The sequence below is a fragment of the Rhizopus microsporus genome, assembly GCF_002708625.1.
Source record: "Rhizopus microsporus ATCC 52813 unplaced genomic scaffold scaffold_14, whole genome shotgun sequence".
In the NCBI taxonomy this organism is placed as follows: domain Eukaryota; kingdom Fungi; phylum Mucoromycota; class Mucoromycetes; order Mucorales; family Rhizopodaceae; genus Rhizopus; species Rhizopus microsporus.
Genome location: NW_019671929.1, coordinates 485,052 through 504,858, shown reverse-complemented (window position 1 = coordinate 504,858; position 19,807 = coordinate 485,052). Strand labels below are relative to the sequence as shown.

General features: G+C 38.2%; 9 protein-coding genes across 9 annotated transcripts; 3 read left to right on the top strand and 6 right to left on the bottom strand.

The window, feature by feature from the left end:
- Positions 1-482: 482 nt before the first annotated feature.
- On the bottom strand, positions 483-1,740 carry RHIMIDRAFT_37976 (uncharacterized protein). The gene is made up of 4 exons (XM_023615175.1): positions 1,480-1,740; positions 1,347-1,426; positions 1,243-1,292; positions 483-1,193 (listed from the first exon to the last, which is right to left on the bottom strand). Exons 1-4 carry the CDS (start codon positions 1,498-1,500, stop codon positions 739-741), a joined length of 606 nt encoding a protein of 201 aa, XP_023464075.1. The 5' UTR covers positions 1,501-1,740; the 3' UTR covers positions 483-738.
- Positions 1,741-1,788: 48 nt separating this feature from the next.
- RHIMIDRAFT_239837 (uncharacterized protein) lies at positions 1,789-3,095 on the bottom strand (the record flags this gene model as incomplete). Its single annotated transcript, XM_023609253.1, has 6 exons — positions 1,789-2,275; positions 2,321-2,620; positions 2,676-2,727; positions 2,806-2,864; positions 2,915-2,983; positions 3,031-3,095. 6 exons carry the CDS (start codon positions 3,093-3,095, stop codon positions 1,789-1,791), a joined length of 1,032 nt encoding a protein of 343 aa, XP_023464074.1.
- A 116-nt stretch (positions 3,096-3,211) lies between these two features.
- On the bottom strand, positions 3,212-6,783 carry RHIMIDRAFT_239836 (ras GEF; the record flags this gene model as incomplete). The annotated part of the gene is made up of 8 exons (XM_023609252.1): positions 3,212-3,263; positions 3,318-4,301; positions 4,351-4,516; positions 4,571-5,885; positions 5,946-6,062; positions 6,123-6,461; positions 6,534-6,591; positions 6,647-6,783. The coding sequence occupies 8 exons, from the start codon at positions 6,781-6,783 to the stop codon at positions 3,212-3,214; spliced, it is 3,168 nt and encodes a 1,055-aa protein (XP_023464073.1).
- Positions 6,784-7,227: 444 nt separating this feature from the next.
- RHIMIDRAFT_260610 (uncharacterized protein) lies at positions 7,228-8,752 on the bottom strand. Its single transcript, XM_023611471.1, has 3 exons — positions 8,244-8,752; positions 7,981-8,190; positions 7,228-7,928 (listed from the first exon to the last, which is right to left on the bottom strand). The coding sequence occupies exons 1-3, from the start codon at positions 8,716-8,718 to the stop codon at positions 7,291-7,293; spliced, it is 1,323 nt and encodes a 440-aa protein (XP_023464072.1). The 5' UTR covers positions 8,719-8,752; the 3' UTR covers positions 7,228-7,290.
- A 1,170-nt stretch (positions 8,753-9,922) lies between these two features.
- Positions 9,923-11,058, top strand: RHIMIDRAFT_239834 (uncharacterized protein; the record flags this gene model as incomplete). Its single annotated transcript, XM_023609251.1, has 4 exons — positions 9,923-10,054; positions 10,120-10,217; positions 10,271-10,388; positions 10,444-11,058. The coding sequence occupies 4 exons, from the start codon at positions 9,923-9,925 to the stop codon at positions 11,056-11,058; spliced, it is 963 nt and encodes a 320-aa protein (XP_023464071.1).
- Positions 11,059-11,496: 438 nt separating this feature from the next.
- On the top strand, positions 11,497-13,607 carry RHIMIDRAFT_239833 (transmembrane protein TM9SF3; the record flags this gene model as incomplete). Its single annotated transcript, XM_023609250.1, has 9 exons — positions 11,497-11,659; positions 11,717-11,821; positions 11,879-12,009; positions 12,072-12,227; positions 12,276-12,407; positions 12,472-13,220; positions 13,274-13,357; positions 13,409-13,485; positions 13,540-13,607. 9 exons carry the CDS (start codon positions 11,497-11,499, stop codon positions 13,605-13,607), a joined length of 1,665 nt encoding a protein of 554 aa, XP_023464070.1.
- A 74-nt stretch (positions 13,608-13,681) lies between these two features.
- On the bottom strand, positions 13,682-13,966 carry RHIMIDRAFT_205576 (UPF0057-domain-containing protein; the record flags this gene model as incomplete). Its single annotated transcript, XM_023606835.1, has 3 exons — positions 13,682-13,713; positions 13,773-13,874; positions 13,927-13,966. The coding sequence occupies 3 exons, from the start codon at positions 13,964-13,966 to the stop codon at positions 13,682-13,684; spliced, it is 174 nt and encodes a 57-aa protein (XP_023464069.1).
- Positions 13,967-14,158: 192 nt separating this feature from the next.
- RHIMIDRAFT_37882 (TPR-like protein) lies at positions 14,159-18,871 on the bottom strand. The gene is made up of 12 exons (XM_023615174.1): positions 18,720-18,871; positions 18,478-18,672; positions 17,876-18,411; positions 17,695-17,822; positions 17,482-17,639; positions 17,059-17,426; positions 16,700-16,998; positions 15,499-16,650; positions 14,879-15,444; positions 14,697-14,824; positions 14,583-14,641; positions 14,159-14,527 (listed from the first exon to the last, which is right to left on the bottom strand). Exons 1-12 carry the CDS (start codon positions 18,833-18,835, stop codon positions 14,216-14,218), a joined length of 4,017 nt encoding a protein of 1,338 aa, XP_023464068.1. The 5' UTR covers positions 18,836-18,871; the 3' UTR covers positions 14,159-14,215.
- Positions 18,872-18,915: 44 nt separating this feature from the next.
- On the top strand, positions 18,916-19,660 carry RHIMIDRAFT_239830 (thioredoxin-like protein; the record flags this gene model as incomplete). Its single annotated transcript, XM_023609249.1, has 4 exons — positions 18,916-19,040; positions 19,092-19,279; positions 19,328-19,439; positions 19,492-19,660. 4 exons carry the CDS (start codon positions 18,916-18,918, stop codon positions 19,658-19,660), a joined length of 594 nt encoding a protein of 197 aa, XP_023464067.1.
- Positions 19,661-19,807: the final 147 nt, after the last annotated feature.

The following is a 19,807-nucleotide window of genomic DNA, read 5'->3' as shown; positions in this document are numbered from 1 at the left end:
TAACCTTCTCACAGCTAGTTTCCTTTTATATCTTGCTGCTGAATATGGTAATCTTTTTGAGGCATGTTCTAACTTTTGTAACAGGAGCCATTCGTCTTGTGAGCTCTGTAAGACAGGTAAGGACTGTGCAACCCTGGATGATATATTAGGAATAGTGCCAAGTGATTTAGAATCAAGTAAAGATGATTCTTCTAGATCACTCTTGATAGGAACCGCTACTATCTGATCATTTGACTTTGCATTGGACTGCTCTTTTTCTTTTTCTTTTATATGCAGTTCTTTTTTTCTATCTTCAACGCTGCTATCCTCTAATCCTGGCGTTACTGGTTCTTTAGAAGCGGGTGCTGAATTTTCTGATAGTGGTACTTGTAACAACTTTCTAACTGATTGTTGTGCAGCACTAGACGGAGTTGCATTAGGTAAGACTATATTCTCATCTTTCTTAACTTGGCTCGTGCTTTCATTGTCAGAAAATGCCTCTTCTGCTGATGATAATTCAGAAAGTGAGCTGAGGTCAATCAGATCTTGTTGCTCTTGCTTCACTGTCTGTTTTTTTGTATCCTGTGTTTTCCTCGTCTTTCTAGGTTTTGTTGTCTCTTCAACAGGTTGACTACGCTTCACTGGTTTCTTCAGGTTCGGTCTTGCTCTTGATCCTGCCTTTGTCTTCTTTTCTCCAGTAGGTGGCTCAACCTTGTGTAGTGTCCACCAGGCTAATTTAACAGGTGAATATCATGTATTCTATATATTTTTTGTTTTCTTTTTACCGCTCTGCTTGAACTTTTCAAATCCTGACAAAAAGATGTTGCTGTGAGTAGACAAGACACTGGCAATGGTGTTATTCCAAGTAGCGGACCCTATAAAAAAAGATGCTGCATATATGAACCATGGGCTTTTTATATAGATGTTCATCTTACGTTGTTTATCTGGTAATAAGTAATCCCAATAGTCATCAATAAAGGCGCATACGTCTTCTTTCCATCTAAAATAATAGTGTTCTCGTCTGTCTTTCTCGGTTTTTTTTGAATCTTCAATCTGAGCCTTCTTGATCAGGTTGTAAATGACTAAATGAACAATAATGATCCAACTTAGGCCTTTTCTTTCATAACTTTCTGTTCCACCATTGCAAATAGAACAAGTGAATGTGCCAAAGTTGTCCCCAAACAATAAGGGTTTTGGTAAGCATTGAACACAGTCTAATAATAAAGTATATCAGTGACATGTCATCGTACAAAAGATATCTACCTCCATGAAATAACTGCTGACATGTCGAACAACGAATCATGGGCTTATCTCTTTGCTTGTTCATTAGTTAAAGTAAAACTAGTTTTGTATATATAATTGCTTACTCTGTATATTCATTTCCACAATAACAATACTTGTTTTGTTTATTTTTCAAGTGGTCTTTATCCCATGTCAACTCATTTAACTACATGATAATAATTAGTAGACAAGAAAAAAAGAGAATGGATCTGTTTTTACATTATATGGAAGTTCTTGCATTTGTTTAATGAAAACAAAAAAAAAAAGGACAAAAATATTTCACCTATGAAGCAGAGGTTCTCTTGAACAGTCACCCTATTCTTATATCTCTTCAGTCCATCTTTAGTATTATTGCAATGACGACATACGCAAACTAGTGAAATAAGAGAGAAAGCGATAATAAAAAGAAAAAGAACCTAATAAACGAAAATGTATGTCAATGCACAATGCAGAAGGGACCATTATGTATGCATTTATAAATTTTTTCCTTCTTTCTATTTAAGCTTCAAACCATGGTTATGATGTATTTTATTTTGGTTGTAAATGAGAAGCAGGGGGTGGAAGAAAGTTGATATATGGCATCTGTTGGTGATGATGGGGTTGTTCTACTGATTGCTGTTGTTGTTGTTCTGTTTGGTGATTTTGTTGTGGTTGATGCAATGGCGGAGATGGTGGTTGTGGATAGAGAATAGGTTGATGTGTAGGATTAAATTGCATGCTGTATAGATGTGAGCTCGATGGAGAATCATATCTTTCAGAAGTAGTAGAATTGGGGGTAGTCGTAGTATTAGTCGTAGTATTAGAATTAGAATAATATAAACGGCCATCTTGTATAATTCTTGATCTATCTACACACGAAGACTCTGCTACTCTTGGTCGCTTTTCTTCACTTGTTGTATTACTGCCACTCTCTGGTAATTTTCTCCTTTGCCTTAGTTCTTTTCTTATACGAATCTTTAAGCCTTGATCTGCGAATGATCTTGACAAGAATGTAGATTCTTCCATCCCAGGGAATCTAAATAAAGAGTTAATCATGGCACATGTATTTTTCTTTGATTACTTTTTAGCTGAATAAACAAAGAATTGATCCGACAATATCGATTTACAGTGAAACACTTCTTTACCAACAATCTCAAACAGGCTTAACTTCAATCTATAACATCCTTCCATTCGAACTGACAAATCGGGAAACACGAAAAATCCAGCATCCGTATTATCAATGTCCTTGAGATGATAGAGTGATGATACGACAGACCCTGTTGTGCTCCTTGTCTTTCCATCCCTTAATAAATGTAATTCTTCATCCAAGTCAGCTGCCATTAAAGATGCATACATAAAATAGTATGGATTTTGTAAATAACTTGATGATAAATATCAGTGATTAAAGTTGCATAATAATATTCTCTTGGTCTTACGTTTTATCGTTGGATGGTAAACTAGGATCGATCACTCTGAATTGTACTATCGCTAAATGTATATGGATAGAAATTAGAATATTATATTAATAGGTGAATCGAGATTACAGTGATTAATCAGTGTCATTACGTGGTGGGTCAATAGGTCGTCTATCAGCTATAGAGATTGTATTATTATCAAGGGTTGTTCTTCAAGAAAAAGAGAGAAAGAGAAAGAGAAAGAGAGAGAAAGAGATCACTTGCCTTTTTCTCCTACTCCACACATGCGTGATTGCTTGGGTTGTTGTCGAATGGTCAATTGATATTCACTTTTTAATCTTATTAGAAATAAATACTTCATTCGTCACTTATTTACATCTCGTGTCTATTTTCTCTTCTTTGTCGAACACTGGCAAAATGGTAAGATACAGTTTCCTCCATTCTTGGATTTAAAAAAAATAGAGAAAGAAAAAGAAAAAAAAAAAGTCCCCTCTTTTTTATTTAATTTCTCTCTCACACACACTGACTCTTTTTATTACTTCACACGCATTACTTGCTTATAATCCTGACTCCTTTAATCTTCTTGCAATCGTATCTTCGCCATGTTCCCTATGATAATAATAACAGGGTTATAAAATAATTCATTATTATTATTATTTTTACCTTGGCTCAAGTTTCAAACTAAGGTTATACAACTCTTCTTCATCACGACTTGACTGTAAGTGTGTCTTTATGAATTCTTGTATGTCTGGCACTGCATTCAACATATAATGTATTGATTGATACTGTTGTAAATCCTGAATGACCTCAGCTGTCTTCATACGTTTAGCAAAATTAATGAAATTATTAGACTTTTTCAAAAAGTTTGAATTTCCATCTTCAATAAACGTCAAATCCTGCAGATAAATACCCAAGAAAGGTATACAAGGGGGGATGACCCGATGAATGATCTCTCGGTAGTTGCTAAAGTTACGGTTAGCCCCCATCACACGACGAATGTTTCGAAGGATTTGTATGGATCGTCCATTGATGAGTTCCCACGTACGCTTGAGTCGACCAATAGAACCATTGTCAAATGCAGACAGGATGGCCATGCAGGTATTAAAATTATTGAGTATACGACATCGATCAGCCACAGCGATCCAGTGTTTTAACACAGCCGCTCGCTTCTTCACTTCTTCTTTGCTCAAAATAGAGTCTGTCACCCAGGCAGTGACCTGATTTGAGTGTTCAATCGATGCCTTAACGTTAGCAGCAATATGTGTGCCCTCTTCCGTGTCGGGCTTTCCCCAGTTCTTGTCGAGACATTCGACTGGCTTGATACGGTTGTATAACCGGAAGTCCATAATCGTCATCTGTCGTGCCAGTTCATGAGGATCCAACTCTAGTAGTTTAATGCGCTTCATATTCTTTGGAAGAATGGATGGAGGCATCTCTTTTTGACGCACGTTTAGCTTCATCTTGCGAATCTGACCGGATTCTTCTGCAAGCATGCGTTTCTTGATCAGTCTGGTGAGTTGCTCAGCACCAAACTTCATCGAATGAGAGATCACATGGTCTGTGAATTGACTCAGCTCAAGTAACATCGGCCGGTCTTCTTCTTCGTTATAGTATGTCTCGAGCCACGATTTTATCACATTGAATACTCTATACCTTATATTAGTATCTTAATGTAACATCAGTCTCCTATAAATACCTCAAACGAATAAGCTTCAGCTTTCTTTCGCTCCATTGTTCTCTTTCTTCTGCTGTCAATTCTTCAGGTGGTTGAAGTTGGTATCTTTGGAAAAGTTCATTGAATAGTTCCTCCGTCGAGCAGAACGAGCGATAAGTCAACAAGAATGTTGTATTAAATTTAGCATCTAAGTAAATAGTTAGTATTCGTCTTGGCATTTGCTTATGTGTGTATACGTTACCGAATTGATCATGCTGAGTCAGCCGTTTAACCAGTCCATGCAGTGTACCACCCTTGACTTGACCTTCGACATTAAGCGCAATCTCATTTGGATCAATATCTGCTGCGAGGAACCAAGGCACCTCACCCTGCGTGTTTGTAGCGGGAACCCCTGCACTAGGCGAGGAGGGTGTCGTCGGTGAAGGATTTCGAGGAGGAGGAGGAGGATCTTCACCAAAGAACTTGGCAATTTTGACATCCTTTACAGGTGATGGGTTACTTGACGACGATGGCTTGGGCTGTTCTTGATGCTCTTCTTCCTTTACCTCTTCATCCTCGGTCTTGACTTCTTCTGCAATTTCTTCTTCATCCATTTGCGAGTAATCGACTGCGTTCTCAATACCGTTTTCGATAGCCTGAACTGCTTCGTTGATACGCTCGTAAGCTGCCTCCGCCTCGACAATGTCCATCCCACTGTTTGTGATTTGCTGTGTGACGACAAAGAGGGAGCCCATGGCAGCATAGATTGGGTGTTTGGCCTTCATGATAGCCACTGATTTCAAGTTATCGTCCTCATGGACCTGTTCAACCGTGTTCATGAACTGACTGGTCGTATTGCTCAGATTTCGAAACTGGGCTACGAGGAGCGGCGCATTCGCTTTCAGTTTCCTTAGCGTGCTCTTGATATCCTGATCATTGTGAATGTGACTATAGGCATCCCTGATACTTTCCATAAACGAGCTAATAGCACCTCGGACGTTATCAGCCAAGACCATGATCGCTGTCACTGCGTCAGGCTGTCCGCTCAGCATGGCACGGTGGTAGTGCTGTGAGTTGACCTGGATCGGATTCTTCCAGAGCGGTCGGTCAACGGCCAAGGTGGGTCCTGCCTTTTCCTTGAGTTCGATACGCATATCCTGAGCCCAGGTCATGAAGTGGCGAACGGACACAAGGATCTCTTCTGCTTCGTTCATCAATTTACCAAGCGCTTCAGGACTCGGCCAGGCAGACGATGTCATCTTGGCGGACAAGATCAGTTTTGCCACAGATGCAAGTAAGTTTCGATGGACGGCACGAAGTTGCTTGTTCGATTTCAAATGAACTGAACTTTCCTTGTCGAGACAGTTGGAGACGTAAAGAAGTAGTCGGATGCGCTGGACGACCTGTGCCGATTCCTGTCGAATGTACGTCGTCTTGCCTGCTCGTATGCATTCTTTTAAATTATGAATGGCGTGTGCTATCATGGCTGAGAGTGTGGACCAAGTGATGGGTGTATCCTTTAAATCAAATGATATCTCTGAAGGCGATGATGGTGGTGAGTTGGGTTGAGAAGGGATCTGATTAGAAGGATCAATACTCTCTCTCTCTACTTTTCCTTTTTTTTTATTTTTATTTACTAGCATTCCAGTATCTGGATCAATATTTTCCAGCTCCCATGTTGTTTCTTCTGTTTCCGGATTACAGTAATAATATCTTCCCTGCGGTGTTATCTTGCGCATCCAACCAGGCGGTAACTAATAATCATATCATTAAGGAACCACAATTTCTATACTCCCTCCTTTTTTTTTTCTTACCTTATCATAGACGTCATCCAACAACTGGCTTGATCCTTCCATCGTACGATTCGCCGCACGTACCGGACGCGCAGGCGGTATAAGATCATCCTCTTCTTCTGTCGTGACATATCCTTCAGGAGGAATCGAATGTCTCATTTCGTGTGTTCGAATATTATAGTAATACTGCTCAGATCCGTCTTCAGTCGTTTGCAGGATCCACTCTGATTGATTGTTGCTATGACTACTGTTGCTACTGACTAGTGCATTAGATTTGTTCAATATCATGTCAGATGCATGTAAACTAAGACGAAGTTGTTCTTTCATATGTTGATCCGTCAAGGTACGTCTGCCTGATGGCTATAAAACGAAAAATGAAAATAAAAAAAGTCAGTATGTCATGGTCGATTGTTACTGAATAGTATAGAGTACCGCTTGCTTGAGAATTTCTACATAATTGCTAGGAAACCATCCTCTTCTACCTTCACAACTAACTCGCTTATTAAAAATGATTAAATTATAAAGCTTGTACTTGCTTCACTTACCAACCGTCCCACCAGCCTGATTCCAGTTGTGCAAAGACATCAATGATGGCATTAGCCTTGAATGACAATGCAGAGGGATCTTTGGGTTCATAGGGATATAAAGCTCGAACTTGACAAATAATATCCTTAGTGTTCATCGGGGAGAGAATAAATATAAAAAAGAAAGAAAGGGAGTATACAAAAGGGAAGGGAGAATGAGAGACACAAAAAGAAAAGAGAGAAAGAAACGTCAAAAAGAAAAAGAGAGAAAGGAACAGATAGAAAAAGGGAAAGAAAAAAAAACTTGCTCTCTGTACGTGAGAGTGTGTGCTACATATCAAAAGTTTATATTCAAGATACGCTGAAGCCCTTTTTCAAATAAAAAGGAGGAAAAGAAAAAAAGGAGGAGCAAAAGAAAAAAAAAAAAAAAGAACGTTTGGTTTAGAAAAAACAAGTTTAATTTATAAACTAAATGACAAGCTTGTATTTAGAATATATATAAAGAAAGGTCATCAAGAATTATCTTGTCTTCTTGGTTCTTATCGTTCTAAATCTTTTCCTCCTCTCTTGGCAATAATAAACACACAAAAGCAGTAACAAAAAAAAAGAGAGAGAGAATAGGAGAAGGTTGTAAGGGTATTTTTTTATTGTTGTTTATTTTTTTATTATTCATTCTCTTCAGGGTTATGAGTTACATCGTATCGTTTACCACGAATGCCCCAAATACCATAATTTGCAAAAATGGTTTGTCGAAGGTCCATCAAATTGACATCCCTCTTTAAGCTTCTATACTCATTCACCGTTGGCTTCAAGACCCAATCGAATTCACCTTGATAATCCTGTTCGACAGCTGTCACATCATTCATCATATCTGCTTCATCATAGCCCGTGATGAACATGGCACATTTGGTCTCGAGTGCTTTCTGGATCGATGGTTTCCAACCTTCACGTGCACTGTGATGACCAATACCAGGAGAGAACAAGAAGAAGAAATCGGTATAAGGATCAAATTTCTCGATTTTTTCATGATAGTCGTGATACATGGCGTTATCAAACGTAAAGAAAAGGCGTTCATTTACTGACTTCATGTGAGGTTCTTGGTTAGGGGCTAAGGCGTCGGGCCCAATAAAATGGATGTGGAAAGGCGTTGATGGAAACAGGTAGGCAAGTTGTAGCCAGATGTGAGATGGTAAGGTTGCCTCCGCACGAGCTCCTAAAAGGTAAATGTTGATTGTCTCTGTACGAACTTGAGCTTGGGCATCGTTGACAAGTCGATTTTTAGGATACAAAATGGTTCTAAGGGCTATTTTTTTTTATGTCAGACATATGCACATATAGACATGTATTCATATTACCTGCTATTGATCGCATGCCTTCTGCTGTAATCTGATCTCCGTATTTGTACGGACTTGATTCATGCAAAACGGCAGCAATGGATATAGGATATGTCAATAGTTTTGATACATGACGCATTGATCTATCAGAGTCCATGGATGGGAAACTACGGGTATAAAAGAACATATCCCAGTTTGCCATATTGACCGTTTCATCAAATCCCTGAGCACCTATATAGTTGTGTGTCAATTGATTTTTGTTTAATCATTTATAGAGTCCTTACTAGGAAATTCAAATTCTCGCATAGGTCTTCCCGAACGTAAGTCATGATCGTCTTCATTAATCTCTCGTAAAACAGAACATATTTCCTTGTGCGCCTCTTTTCCTTGGTGATAATGGTCTTCGCAGCAATGTGTAGGATATCCACATTCGGGACAATCATACGTTGGCTTCTGTTTAGGTGCCTCGTGGTTGTCACAGACAGGACAGGTACCATATTTGTTAATGATGGCAGCTCTGTCTCTCATTTCTGCTATAGGTGATTTCGATAGAATGTGAAATAAATGGTCTTGATCTATAATGACCTGGCGCTTATTATCTGTGTCCTGAGCTGAGGAGTTGCGAAAGATACCCTTGAAGATAGGTCGAACAGCAGTTTGTGTCAAGGATCGTGTAATGACATGTCTAGAAACTGATGACTGGCGAACAACGCTACGTAGCAACAGTCGTCGTGAAGCTGTTATTAATGCTCTATTCATTCTAACAAGTTTATAATAAAAACCAAAAAAAAATAATGACAAAAAAAAAAAACTTGGCAGGGTCCAAGTTTAAAACAGAGGTCACAAAGTGACAGGTGTCAGCTTTGGCCCGTCAAGGCGGTAACTGAAACCTCAGTTATAACCAAGTGCAGTGATACTTCATCTTTAAGGTTTAATGGCATTGGTTTCAAGCAGAATGTTCCATTAAGCTACATTGCTTTGAATTGATATAATCATATCTACAACAAGAACAATCCTTCTACCACTTTGATAATTGTAACATGAATACAGGAAGCATGAGCGATTTTTCAGGCGTGATAGCCAAGCCTGACGTGCTTAGTCATGTGCAATACTGATCTTTACGACTAACTTAATTACCTGTGCCTTGTTTATAACTTTATTTTTACTATTCTTTTTCTCCATTATTCTCAATAGAAGGATAAAACAGAAATACTTCACTCTACATTTGCTTGAGCAATGATGATAACAATAGTAAATCAAGAATATATATATTTTGAACAACAGATGATCTACAGGCGAGCTTTTCGACAATGGGCGCCTTGTTGAACATGCCTTCATGCTGCAAAATATCCAATCATCTGTTATGAGCATAGTCGCCAACAATGGCGTTCTTAATATTCTTGTGATGTCTATAAAAAAGTCCTTGGGAATTGTTGTATCTAAAAGTGACTTACCTCAAGAGCTTCCTTAGGTCTTTAGGGCCTGTTGTCAGCCATGCGTATACCTGCCTTTGAGCGATTGAATAACACGTCTATCATTCATGCTAAGTAATTTGTGCGACTACCACCGCTGTGGTTCTGCTCGGAAGACTTTCTTGCATAACCAATAAGTACTAAGCTTTCAACCATCCATTCTTGAACCTTGTTCAAATAGTTCTTTTTGGTTCAAATTTTTGCGAATATCCTTTCGCTGCTTTAACCCTGAAACTTGAACGTAGATGCATGCATGTCTTATTGGTTAGTGGCTGTTTTGGAAATATCTTTGTACTTTTACTTTCTTTTTTGATCGTGGTTTTCAGTACTTGTATGCTCAAAAACGTATACATTTAATACTATCTTTATTGACTCAATGCTACCCAGCTGCTATTGGATCATTTTTATGCAATAAGTCGAAATGAACCGTCACTTTTGATCGCGATTTAATGCTTTTTTTTATAACGACTGTTATTTTTTATTCCTTTAGAATGCAACAACCATTTGGAGAGTCACCATGCCAACAGTGGAGGATTGCTTTCATCTATGCTTTTGCAACTATCTTTAACTCTCAACAATCAATAGCACCTTCACTCTTTAAACTACCGGATTTTACACCTGATGTATTCTATAAAAAGGATAAATAGTCTTCCTCAAGGGATGGCATAGTAATTAGTTTTTTTATTAGCAATTAGAAGTAGAACTTCAAAAGGAAGACAGTCAACTTGTACATAACATCATCTGCTCTTGTCTTGGAAACATATTTAATAGAAAAAATCCCGTAGAGTAAGATACAAAGTTGCTTAACTTGTATAAACAAGTGGCTCATATTTTTATAGATCATATACCAAATCACTTCAAGATATTGTCACTGAAAAGATAAAAACAATGGATATAGAGTTGGAAAAGAACCCCTTGTCAAATCAAAAGTTTAATACGTTATCTGCAGATTTAAAAGTATATATATTTATAACTATAAAAAGAGAAAAGATATCTAAAACAGCATCCATAGTTACTCATCTTATATTCTATGGTCGAATGGCAGCTACAGGATAGTCAAGCAGTTCGATTGATCATAGATTACTATAGCACAAAGAGAAGCCAGCATAATCCGATTGAGGTTCGTCCTATTGGCATAGACAAAGAGAAAAGCACCTATTGGCAGTTTGGTGACTCACCTTATATTTGGAAAGTAAAAAACAAAAAGAAAGAATGGACATTAGGTAAATATGATGATGAAGTTGATGAAATATTGATCAAATCAGTATGTAAGGATCGTCAAACGATGGAAGCATGGATAAGTACATTATCGACCACACATCGAGCAGAAAAGGCATTATTTAAGTATGTTGACGAGCATGTGTATCCGCTAATAGAAAAGCAAGAGAAACGAAAGGCTAAACTGGAACGAGAAAAATGGAAGAAGCTGAATCCGGTTGAACCAGTGACGACGCGATCGTATACGAGAAAGAGAGAACGAGTGAATTACAATTATGACGAAATCTATACAGAGCAAGACTTTGATGAATATCTTCCAGAGTCTTCTTCTAGATCACCATCACCTGATCGATTGGCAAAAAAACCTACGAGATCAAGCAATAGACTCAAAGGGGCTCTTGATGCTTGATGTGTGTATAAGATGATCTAATGAATAAAGACGAGTTTTATTTCTAAAACGATTTCTCGAGCTCATTCTTTGCTTGAAAACACGATACGTGTCATTCTTTCATACGGTCTTTGCTTAAAGTACAATTTGGGTATTTACCAAGTAGTGAATTCTGGCCCTTTTTTTAGACGAATTAAATTCAATTTCTGTCTTTTTCCTCTTTCTCCCTTTTCTTTCTTTCTCTTATTTCCTTCCCCCTTTTAGCTACGTGTTATCTATAATGTTTTCGTGGAGTAGAATAGTGTTTACTATTCTTACTTTAGCCCTTTTAAAGACTTCACTAGCGGATGAACATAACCATGTGGTAAGGAATACACACACAATAAGAATAAAAAGAGAGAGAAAGAGACACTTTACACGTTTGTTTAGTATAAAGAAGGTGAAGAAGTTATTATTTGGATGAACACCGTTGGACCTTTGCACAACAGACAAGAGACATACCCTTACTTTCAGTTACCCTTTTGTCAAGGACCACACAGCGTAGAACATCACCATGAAACTTTGGGAGAAGCCCTTCTTGGAATGGATTTGGTTAATTCAGGCATTCCGACACAATTTAAAAGTATTGAAACAAGAAAAGAGAGAGAGAGAAAGGAACTAATATGATTTCTTTTTATAGTCAATGAAGCAGATAAAGCGTATTGTGAACAAGAACTGGAGCCCAAAGATGTGGACGTTCTTCGATATGCAGTCGATAACCAATATTGGTACACCATGTTTATCGGTATACGTGATGAAGCGAATGGATGACCTTATTGCTTATATTATGTATAACCCATAGATGACTTACCTGTAAGTGGAGTGGTAGGAAAAGATGAAGAGGAGGAACAAGCGACAGAAACGGATCCTCATGCCAAGAAGCTTTATGTGTATACGCACAAGAGCTTCATGTTTGAGTATAATGGAAATCAGGTTATTATGAATATATCATTTAGGCTTCCATTACAACTCACGAGTATATTTATATATAATAGATCATTAGTATAAGCTTAAAACATGGCAACCCAGTAGAATTAAAACACGGTTTATCGCCCCTCACATTCACTTACTCAGTCACTTGGAACCCTACGGATGTCTTGTTTGAAAACAGATTTGAAAGGCTTTTAGAAGCTGATTTCTTTGAACACAAGGTAAGTTCCTCTATATGCGATTCGGGATACTATACTGATCATATTTAGGTTCACTGGCTTTCCATCTTTAGTTCATTCATGATGGTTCTATTCTTGACGGGTCTTGTCTCTGTTATCTTGCTGAGAACAGTCAAGAGAGATTTCACTAGATATGATCGAGAAGAAGGACTAGCCGACTTTGTAAGTAAAACTTTTATAATCTATGTAAAACCTAACGTTTTTTTTTTTCTTTTTCTCTTTTTAGGATAGAGATTTAGGTGACGAATATGGATGGAAACAGGTTCATGGAGACGTCTTTCGACAACCACCACGACTGATGATGATGTCTGCCCTTATGGGAACTGGTTCACAGCTTGTTATTCTATCAGCCGTTGTGATCCTATATACTATTTTGGGTGATTTGTATGCTGAGCGTGCAACTATCTTAACAGCTACGATCTTCTTGTACGCATTTACTTCATTTGTCGCAGGATACACTAGTGCAAAATATTATGCAAGATATGGGGGTAGAGATTGGATCAAGACATTTGTAATGACAGCGAGTCTCTGGCCAGGCGCTGTCTCGTTCATCTGTGGGCTCATCAATACCCTAGCCATCTACTACTCTAGCTCCCGCGCTATCTCTTTTTACGCCCTTTTATCTATCATTGCTCTTTGGATATTTATATGTTTCCCACTTACCCTTCTTGGAACCATCGTTGGCCGTAACTGGGGAAGCCAAGCTGATTTTCCATGCCGTGTTAATCCGATTCCTCGACCTATTCCGGAAAAAGTATGGTACGCAGAACCTTTGGTCATTGTAGCTCTAGGTGGTATTTTGCCATTTGGATCAATCTTTATTGAGATTTACTTTATTTTTACTTCATTCTGGACGTACAAGATCTACTATGTCTATGGCTTTATGCTGCTTGTGTTTATTATCTTATTGATAGTCTCTGCCTGTGTGTCCATTGTCAGTACATATTTCCTGCTCAATGCAGAAGATCATCGATGGTAACATCATATTTAAAATGAGGCGTACCCTTTTTAACTTTTATTATTTATAGGCATTGGGTTAGTTTCATGACATGCGCTTCAACAGCTGGTTATATTTATTTATACTCTGTCTATTATTTTATGACAAAGACAAGGTATGGAAAAGAAAAAAGTTTTTTGATATATACTCACACATTTTTATATAGAATGACTGGTTTATTCCAAACAAGCTTTTATTTTGGTTATACAGCCATCTTGTCCTTGGGGATGTTTTGCATGCTAGGTAAAATGATAATGCTTGTAAATACTATATATGCTCATTCTATTATATATTCAGGTTTTGTCGGTCATACAGCAGCTTCAAAATTTGTACGTAAAATATATCAAAATGTCAAGATTGATTAAAGAAAGTGTATAAATATACAAGTTTATTTTATATTAAATAAGCGTATCCGTTTTTGTAAATATTATCATTATCATTAGTATTTTAGTATAATGTAAAACGCATGAACTATTATACATAAGTTAATATCCCTTGTTATAATGTTAAAATATATGTGCGCTACTTACTGATACCAGGAATATATCCAAGACAGGTTAAACCAATGTTAATCAGCAGATCACAAGTACAGCCTCTTTCCAAAAAGACACCAAGAGGAGGAAGAACGACAGCTAAAGGGCATTATTCATACATACTTTCTTTTTACATAATGTATTGACTTACCGAAAAAGAATTTAAAGATATCAGAACAAGTGAGAGCCATTATTTGTATATAAATAGTTTAGTTAAAAAAAAAAAGAGAAAAGGCAGCTCCCTTTTTATATACTTTTCCTGTTGCTTCCAAAAATAGAATGGTACATTCGAACAAGTAATTAGCCACTCTCATGTCCCTTTTTTAGCTATTAACGTGATTTTCTAGACATTCTTATGCCAAGCGGAAGTAGTACAACAGCCACAGTGATGTAATCGATTTTAAATAAATTTATTAAAATTCTACTCAGCTAGTTTTTAACTACGATAAGGTCAAGGCTTGCCAAGCGTTTAGCCGCCATGGTGCAGTGATAACTGCCTTTTGTGCATACTTTTGTGCCAAATCACGGTCATTCTGTGCCAAAGCAGCATACTCATAAGCCTCTGACGTTGTATTGGCATCATGTTTTCTCTTTGAAATGATCAAAGACGAACTAGCCACTCGTTCAATCACTTTAGCGTCTTGTTCTGATGTCATAATCATTTGTTTGCAAAGACGAGACCAGACAGTAGCTAACCAAGGCGCTTGGTGAATCCATTTAACTAGACTACGACTAGCATGTACAGAGTCACCCTGATGAAGAGCACACGCTCAGTATCACATGTTGTAAAAATATAGTTTAAATTACCTGAAGTTCGTACACTTTAGAAAACAGCCAAGAAATTTGCTGGTTCTTATCCAGCGTATCTATATCGAATGTCAAAAAAAAAGAAGATTCAAGTAGTATAACAAAAGAACTTACAGGCATCATCTGCGGGTATCTTTGCTAATTCTTGTAATGCTGCCAAAGTCAGCGTTTCATCATTTTCCATGATGCCCATGACACACAAGGAGAAAATCGCCGGTAAATAAGTTGGATTTTCTGAGATACTAAGCGGGGAAAACATTAAGCAACCATTCGCCATATCACTTTTTTGAGTTTACCTTGAAAACAATTGCTCCTTTGCTACCGATCTTTGTTCTTCTCCTTCTAGCGCCCAGAGTACCTTTGCTAGTAGTACTACTACATCTTGACGTAGTGTGATATCCTCCTGTGTGGCATTTAAAGCTGATTCAAACAACGATAACGATTCTGGCAGCTGATCTAAAAAGTAGTGAGCAATGCCTGCATTTAGTTGAGCATAGACACTTTGCTGCTGATGGTTTTCGTAGCTAGCGATGCCTCCCTGGAAGTCACCAGTAGCCACAAGACAACGACTAAGGTTAGCGTGAATCTTGCTCAGTCGTGTTTGTCCTTCTTCTGTAGTAATCTTTTTTTCTTCTATTTGTGCCTCTACAGCGAGAATAGCAGAGGCAAAGGATTGAGCAGCTCGATGATGCTGACCTAGTCGTTCAAGTAGCATTCCAAGTAAGTTTAGAGAAAGTGCATCATGCACTCGTTGTTCAGTTAGCTTTTGAAGAGCAAACACGGGCGTGACCAATTCGTTGGTGTTAACATCCGTGGATAATCTTTGGAATGCAGTCTCTGCATATCCATAACTGGCATCTAACTATATAAAATAAGGTTAGTATCGCTCTATTGAAATACAAAAAGCAGAACATACAGCTGATCCGTTGCTTGATTCAAACGCATGCTCAAAGATTGCAGCCGCATCATTGCCCCATAATGAAGCTACGTATGCCTGTCCGACCCAGGCAGAGATCCATTCTGGATCAAGCGAGTGTGCCATATCAAAGGCTTGATTTGCTAGTTCATAATCCTTGAGTGATAAACAAAGGAACCCGTAGTTTGTCCAAGGTATGGCACTTCGATTGTTGTATTCCATCGCTTTAATGAATGCATGCTGTGCAAGCTTAGGCAGGTGAGCCACTGTCATGGCAATAACACCTAGTGTGTTCCAGTACATGTACTGTGTTGGCTCCATCGTAAGTGACACCTTTATACACTGAATAGCCACACTTGACTCATCGTTTTGGTTCAAGCACAAATAGTAGTAGACTGCAGCCAGATCATGCCAAAATGCGGGAGACACAGAGGGATGATTCTTGGATACGACAATAGCTTGCTTATAAGAATAAGAAGCGCATGATAAAATAACGTCCAAGGCAGCTTTATGAGGTAAGCTCAGGTCATGCACATCGTCTGCTAAACCCAAAAATTCGTTTACCCAATGGCTGGTCGAGTCTTGTTCAAATTTTAAGGCACTATGTGGATTTGTTGTGATCTGCATGACTCTCTGTAGAGTAGAATAGGCACATAAATGAATATAGCTAGGAATCTGTCGGTAAAAGCAGCAGGCATCACCTATTAACTTCCAAAACATAATGATAGACTTGTCTTGCTGCAACCCAAGCAAACATGTTTCTATCACACGATTGCAGCCATCTGCTGCACGTCCAAAGAAGCCCAGCTGAAAATCCTCCTTGGCATGCTCCAAATAAGTTTCAGCAAGTCCAGATAAGGCAGGGATATAATTGGGCTTTCCTTGCTCTTCAGCAAGCGCTAGTGTGTGTTTGAAACTTGCAATAGCATCGTCTAAGGATCCAATCTTTTGCTGTACATACGCTCTCTCATTATTCGCGTGAATTGAGTGAGGATTAAGCTGAATGGCTCGACCAAATGCCTTCAAGGCTGCCACAAACCTTCCAGCTCTCGAATATGCTTCTGCGAGGCCTTCCCAACATCGAACATCACTTGTGTCAGCTCGAAGTGCTTTTTGAAAGCATGATATAGCATCATTGTATGACTTTTGATTCTATTGGTAACGTTAGATTTCTCTTTGAAAAAAAAATACTCAATCGTACCAAGTTGAGATGTCCCATTCGTCGCCATGCCCAGCCTGTCTTGGGGCTGGATTCTGTCACTTGGCGAAACACGGCTTCTGCTTCGTCTTGCTCATTATCAGCAATATAATAATCCGTTAAATGAAGCGCTGCATCTGTATCAAGCGGATTTAACACATAAGCCTTTTGATAACACTTTTTGGCTCTTGCATGGTCCCTTTTATGCTCTCTATAATAATGACCAAGAAAAGTAAAGCCATGAGAGAAGAAGGGATCCATTTTGACAGTTTGCATAAAATACTTGAATGCACTGCTTGCATCTTATAACATTGGCCAGTATTAGTAAAACTCTTATTCTCTAATAAAATATAACTACATACCTTCCATAGCCCAATATACCCTTCCAAGCCTGTAGTAGTAATCTGGAACGTCCTTACCAGCAATGTCTAACGCTGTAGTAATAAATCGGATGGCATCTTCATACTTTTGCTTTTCTAAATAGATCCAGCCCATTTCTGCCACAGATGTATGGTTACTGGCGTCAAGTTGATGCACTTTTTCAAAATAACCACACGCTTCATCTAATCTTTTCTCATCTAGTAAAATGAAGCCCATGCCCTCTAAAGCGCTGGTTTGCTCAGGACAACGCTGAATGATAGACCTATAAAGTGCTGTTGCATCCATATAATACTTCTTGTCAATCAAACGATAACAGTGAGCCATATGTAGTTCCATAAATACAAGTATACTACAAGAAGATATAGATGAGAAATATGCTCTGTCGAGAATTATTCTTTGTTTACTTTTCAAATATAATGCCCCATTCTGACTTGTACTTTCCTACCAAGTCTCTACCCTTTGTAGCATATTCTAAGCCTGTCTCATATTCTTTAGACTCATAGTAAACCGAACTTAAGCACTGATATCCAAATAAGCTGTTTGGCTTCTCTTCCAATCCTTCCTAAAGAGTGGTGTTTACTTTTTTTTTCATATACTGAGCGCACTTGAGTATTTACACTAAACAGATCGAATGCTTGGTCGATATCCCCTTGTCTACTTAACCTGTATCCTCTACCTAATTTCGCCAACCCACTATCTGGAAATCTCTCTATAAACTGTTCAAATAGATTCCAGTCATATTGTTCTACATTTAACGTTTGTTACACTCTATTCTTGATCTCTTCAGTTTTTAATTACCTGGACTATTCGCATCCACAAACTGTATTAATAGTTCCAATGGAAGAGGATCATCCATCGACACTAGTTCACTAGCCAGTGACATGATCTGTTCATACAACTCTGCCTTATCCCTTACGCCTGCAATCCGCTTGACGAGAAACTTGAGCAGCTTGAGTTTCCAAAACTGCTTTGTTTCTACATCATCATCAGAGATGAGCGCCAACACGTTCTCGTACATGACACCTAATTTGGATGCACCGTATATCTCTGCCTCTACCTCGGCCAACACCTGTGCTGGCGTTCCTCCACTAACTCTGAATCTTCTTGATGCGACTTCGTTTTCCACTGTCTGGGCCTGCTCTTTCTCTTGCTTTTCAATTATGATCTGCCATATCTCAATCTGTGATGGTAAGTCTGGCTGATCCTTGATTAAGTCATAATAAGTGCTTCCAGGCAAAAAGCTTTTCAAGACTTCCAAGTGTTGGTTAGGGTCTGTTGACTTGTAAATATGCACAAGTTTCTTCAAATACTCTGCCAGTCGTGCTCCATCACCACTAATAATAATAATAATAATAAAGTCAAAAAAAAAGAAAACCAAAAAAACAAAAAGGACAACATACGTTGCTACAAGTCGAGGAATGATATCTCGTATCGTCTTTGACAGCTCTTCTTGTTTTTGTCTTTTTTCATAAAAGTTGATCAGACCGTGCCATCCGAGCATATTGTCTGGATTGATCTCAATAGCTCGTTTATATGCTTCTTCAGCCTCTTGATCTTGCTCTAAATTAGTATGAGCTACACCTAAAAAGACCCAGCTAATGATAGCTTAATCAACTGCATCAGAAATACATTTATATCTTACGCGTTATAGTTTTCGCCTTCCCAAAGTAAAACACGTTTACAAGCCTTGACGGCATCACTATATTTCTTGGCACCAATAGCCTCTCTTGCAGCCTTTAAATCTGCTTTTGTGTTCATTCTGCAGAAAAAGAGAGAGAGAGGGCAAAGGAAAAAAGAAGGAGTTTAAACATTTCTCTCCCTTTTCATCTATAAAAAAAATGAAAACGACAGGTGTCATTGTACTCTTGCTTGGACTGATTGCCTTGTGTTGGGCAGCTGTAGAACTTACAGACGATAACTTTTCGCAAGTGGTAGGGAAGCAAGACGAATGGTTGGTTGATTTGTAAGTTGATCTTGTTGGTCTATATGTATACATATATTCATAAGGCATTAGTTATGCGGATTGGTGTGGTTATTGTCAAAGATTCGAGTCAACTTTTGATGAAGCCGAAAGACAGTTACAATTAAGCAACTATAAACATGTACAGATTGGTAAGGTGAATGTAGATACCAACCCTGGACTAGCAGCAAGATTCTTTATTTCTCGTTTACCAACTGTCGTGCATATCAAGGATCATCAAGGTAACAATGGATACAACAAGTAGAAAGCGAATACTCATGTTACAAAAGTCCGTAGTTTGCCTTCTATCAAGACAGTAAGTGATGTTGTCGGATTTATTACTCTGGAACAGTGGCGTCAAATTGACCCAAAATCAGGCATCGTTTCTCCCTTTAGTTTATTGTAAGTGATTATAAAAAAAAAAAGGAGCATATAAACTGACCATAACAACCAGTGGACGACTTTTGGGATTTGTGGGTAGCATAGTAAAGAAAGCATCAACATACTCCTCACCTTGGACATTGATTGGAACTTTGTCTGGAATCTTAGTCTGTGTACTCTGTTTACCTGTCATCCTTGACAGATTCAATAACAAAAAGACAGATGCAAAGAAAACACAATAAGATTATAAACACATCCTTTAATGAATAAAATACAGGAGCAATATAGTATATGTATAACTGTATTATAATACTTACCGTATTATCTCGCACTCTCCCTCTCTCTATTCAAGGCTTGTCTATCTAATCTTAGATATCGCCTTTCTCTCT

Coding starts and splice junctions, on each gene's coding strand:
- RHIMIDRAFT_37976 (XM_023615175.1), bottom strand. CDS start 1,500: ATGCAAGAACTTCCATATAAT. Junction 1,427..1,479: donor TGCAAGAACTTCCATATAAT/GTAAAAACAGAT, acceptor ATTATCATGTAG/TTAAATGAGTTGACATGGGA. Junction 1,194..1,242: donor TCAGCAGTTATTTCATGGAG/GTAGATATCTTT, acceptor CTTTATTATTAG/ACTGTGTTCAATGCTTACCA.
- RHIMIDRAFT_260610 (XM_023611471.1), bottom strand. CDS start 8,718: ATGAATAGAGCATTAATAACAGCTTCACGACGACTGTTGCTACGTAGC. Junction 8,191..8,243: donor GCGAGAATTTGAATTTCCTA/GTAAGGACTCTA, acceptor ACAACTATATAG/GTGCTCAGGGATTTGATGAA. Junction 7,929..7,980: donor AGGCATGCGATCAATAGCAG/GTAATATGAATA, acceptor AAAAAAAAATAG/CCCTTAGAACCATTTTGTAT.
- RHIMIDRAFT_37882 (XM_023615174.1), bottom strand. CDS start 18,835: ATGAACACAAAAGCAGATTTAAAGGCTGCAAGAGAGGCTATTGGTGCC. Junction 18,673..18,719: donor GAAGGCGAAAACTATAACGC/GTAAGATATAAA, acceptor AGCTATCATTAG/CTGGGTCTTTTTAGGTGTAG. Junction 15,445..15,498: donor AATCAAGCAACGGATCAGCT/GTATGTTCTGCT, acceptor TATTTTATATAG/TTAGATGCCAGTTATGGATA.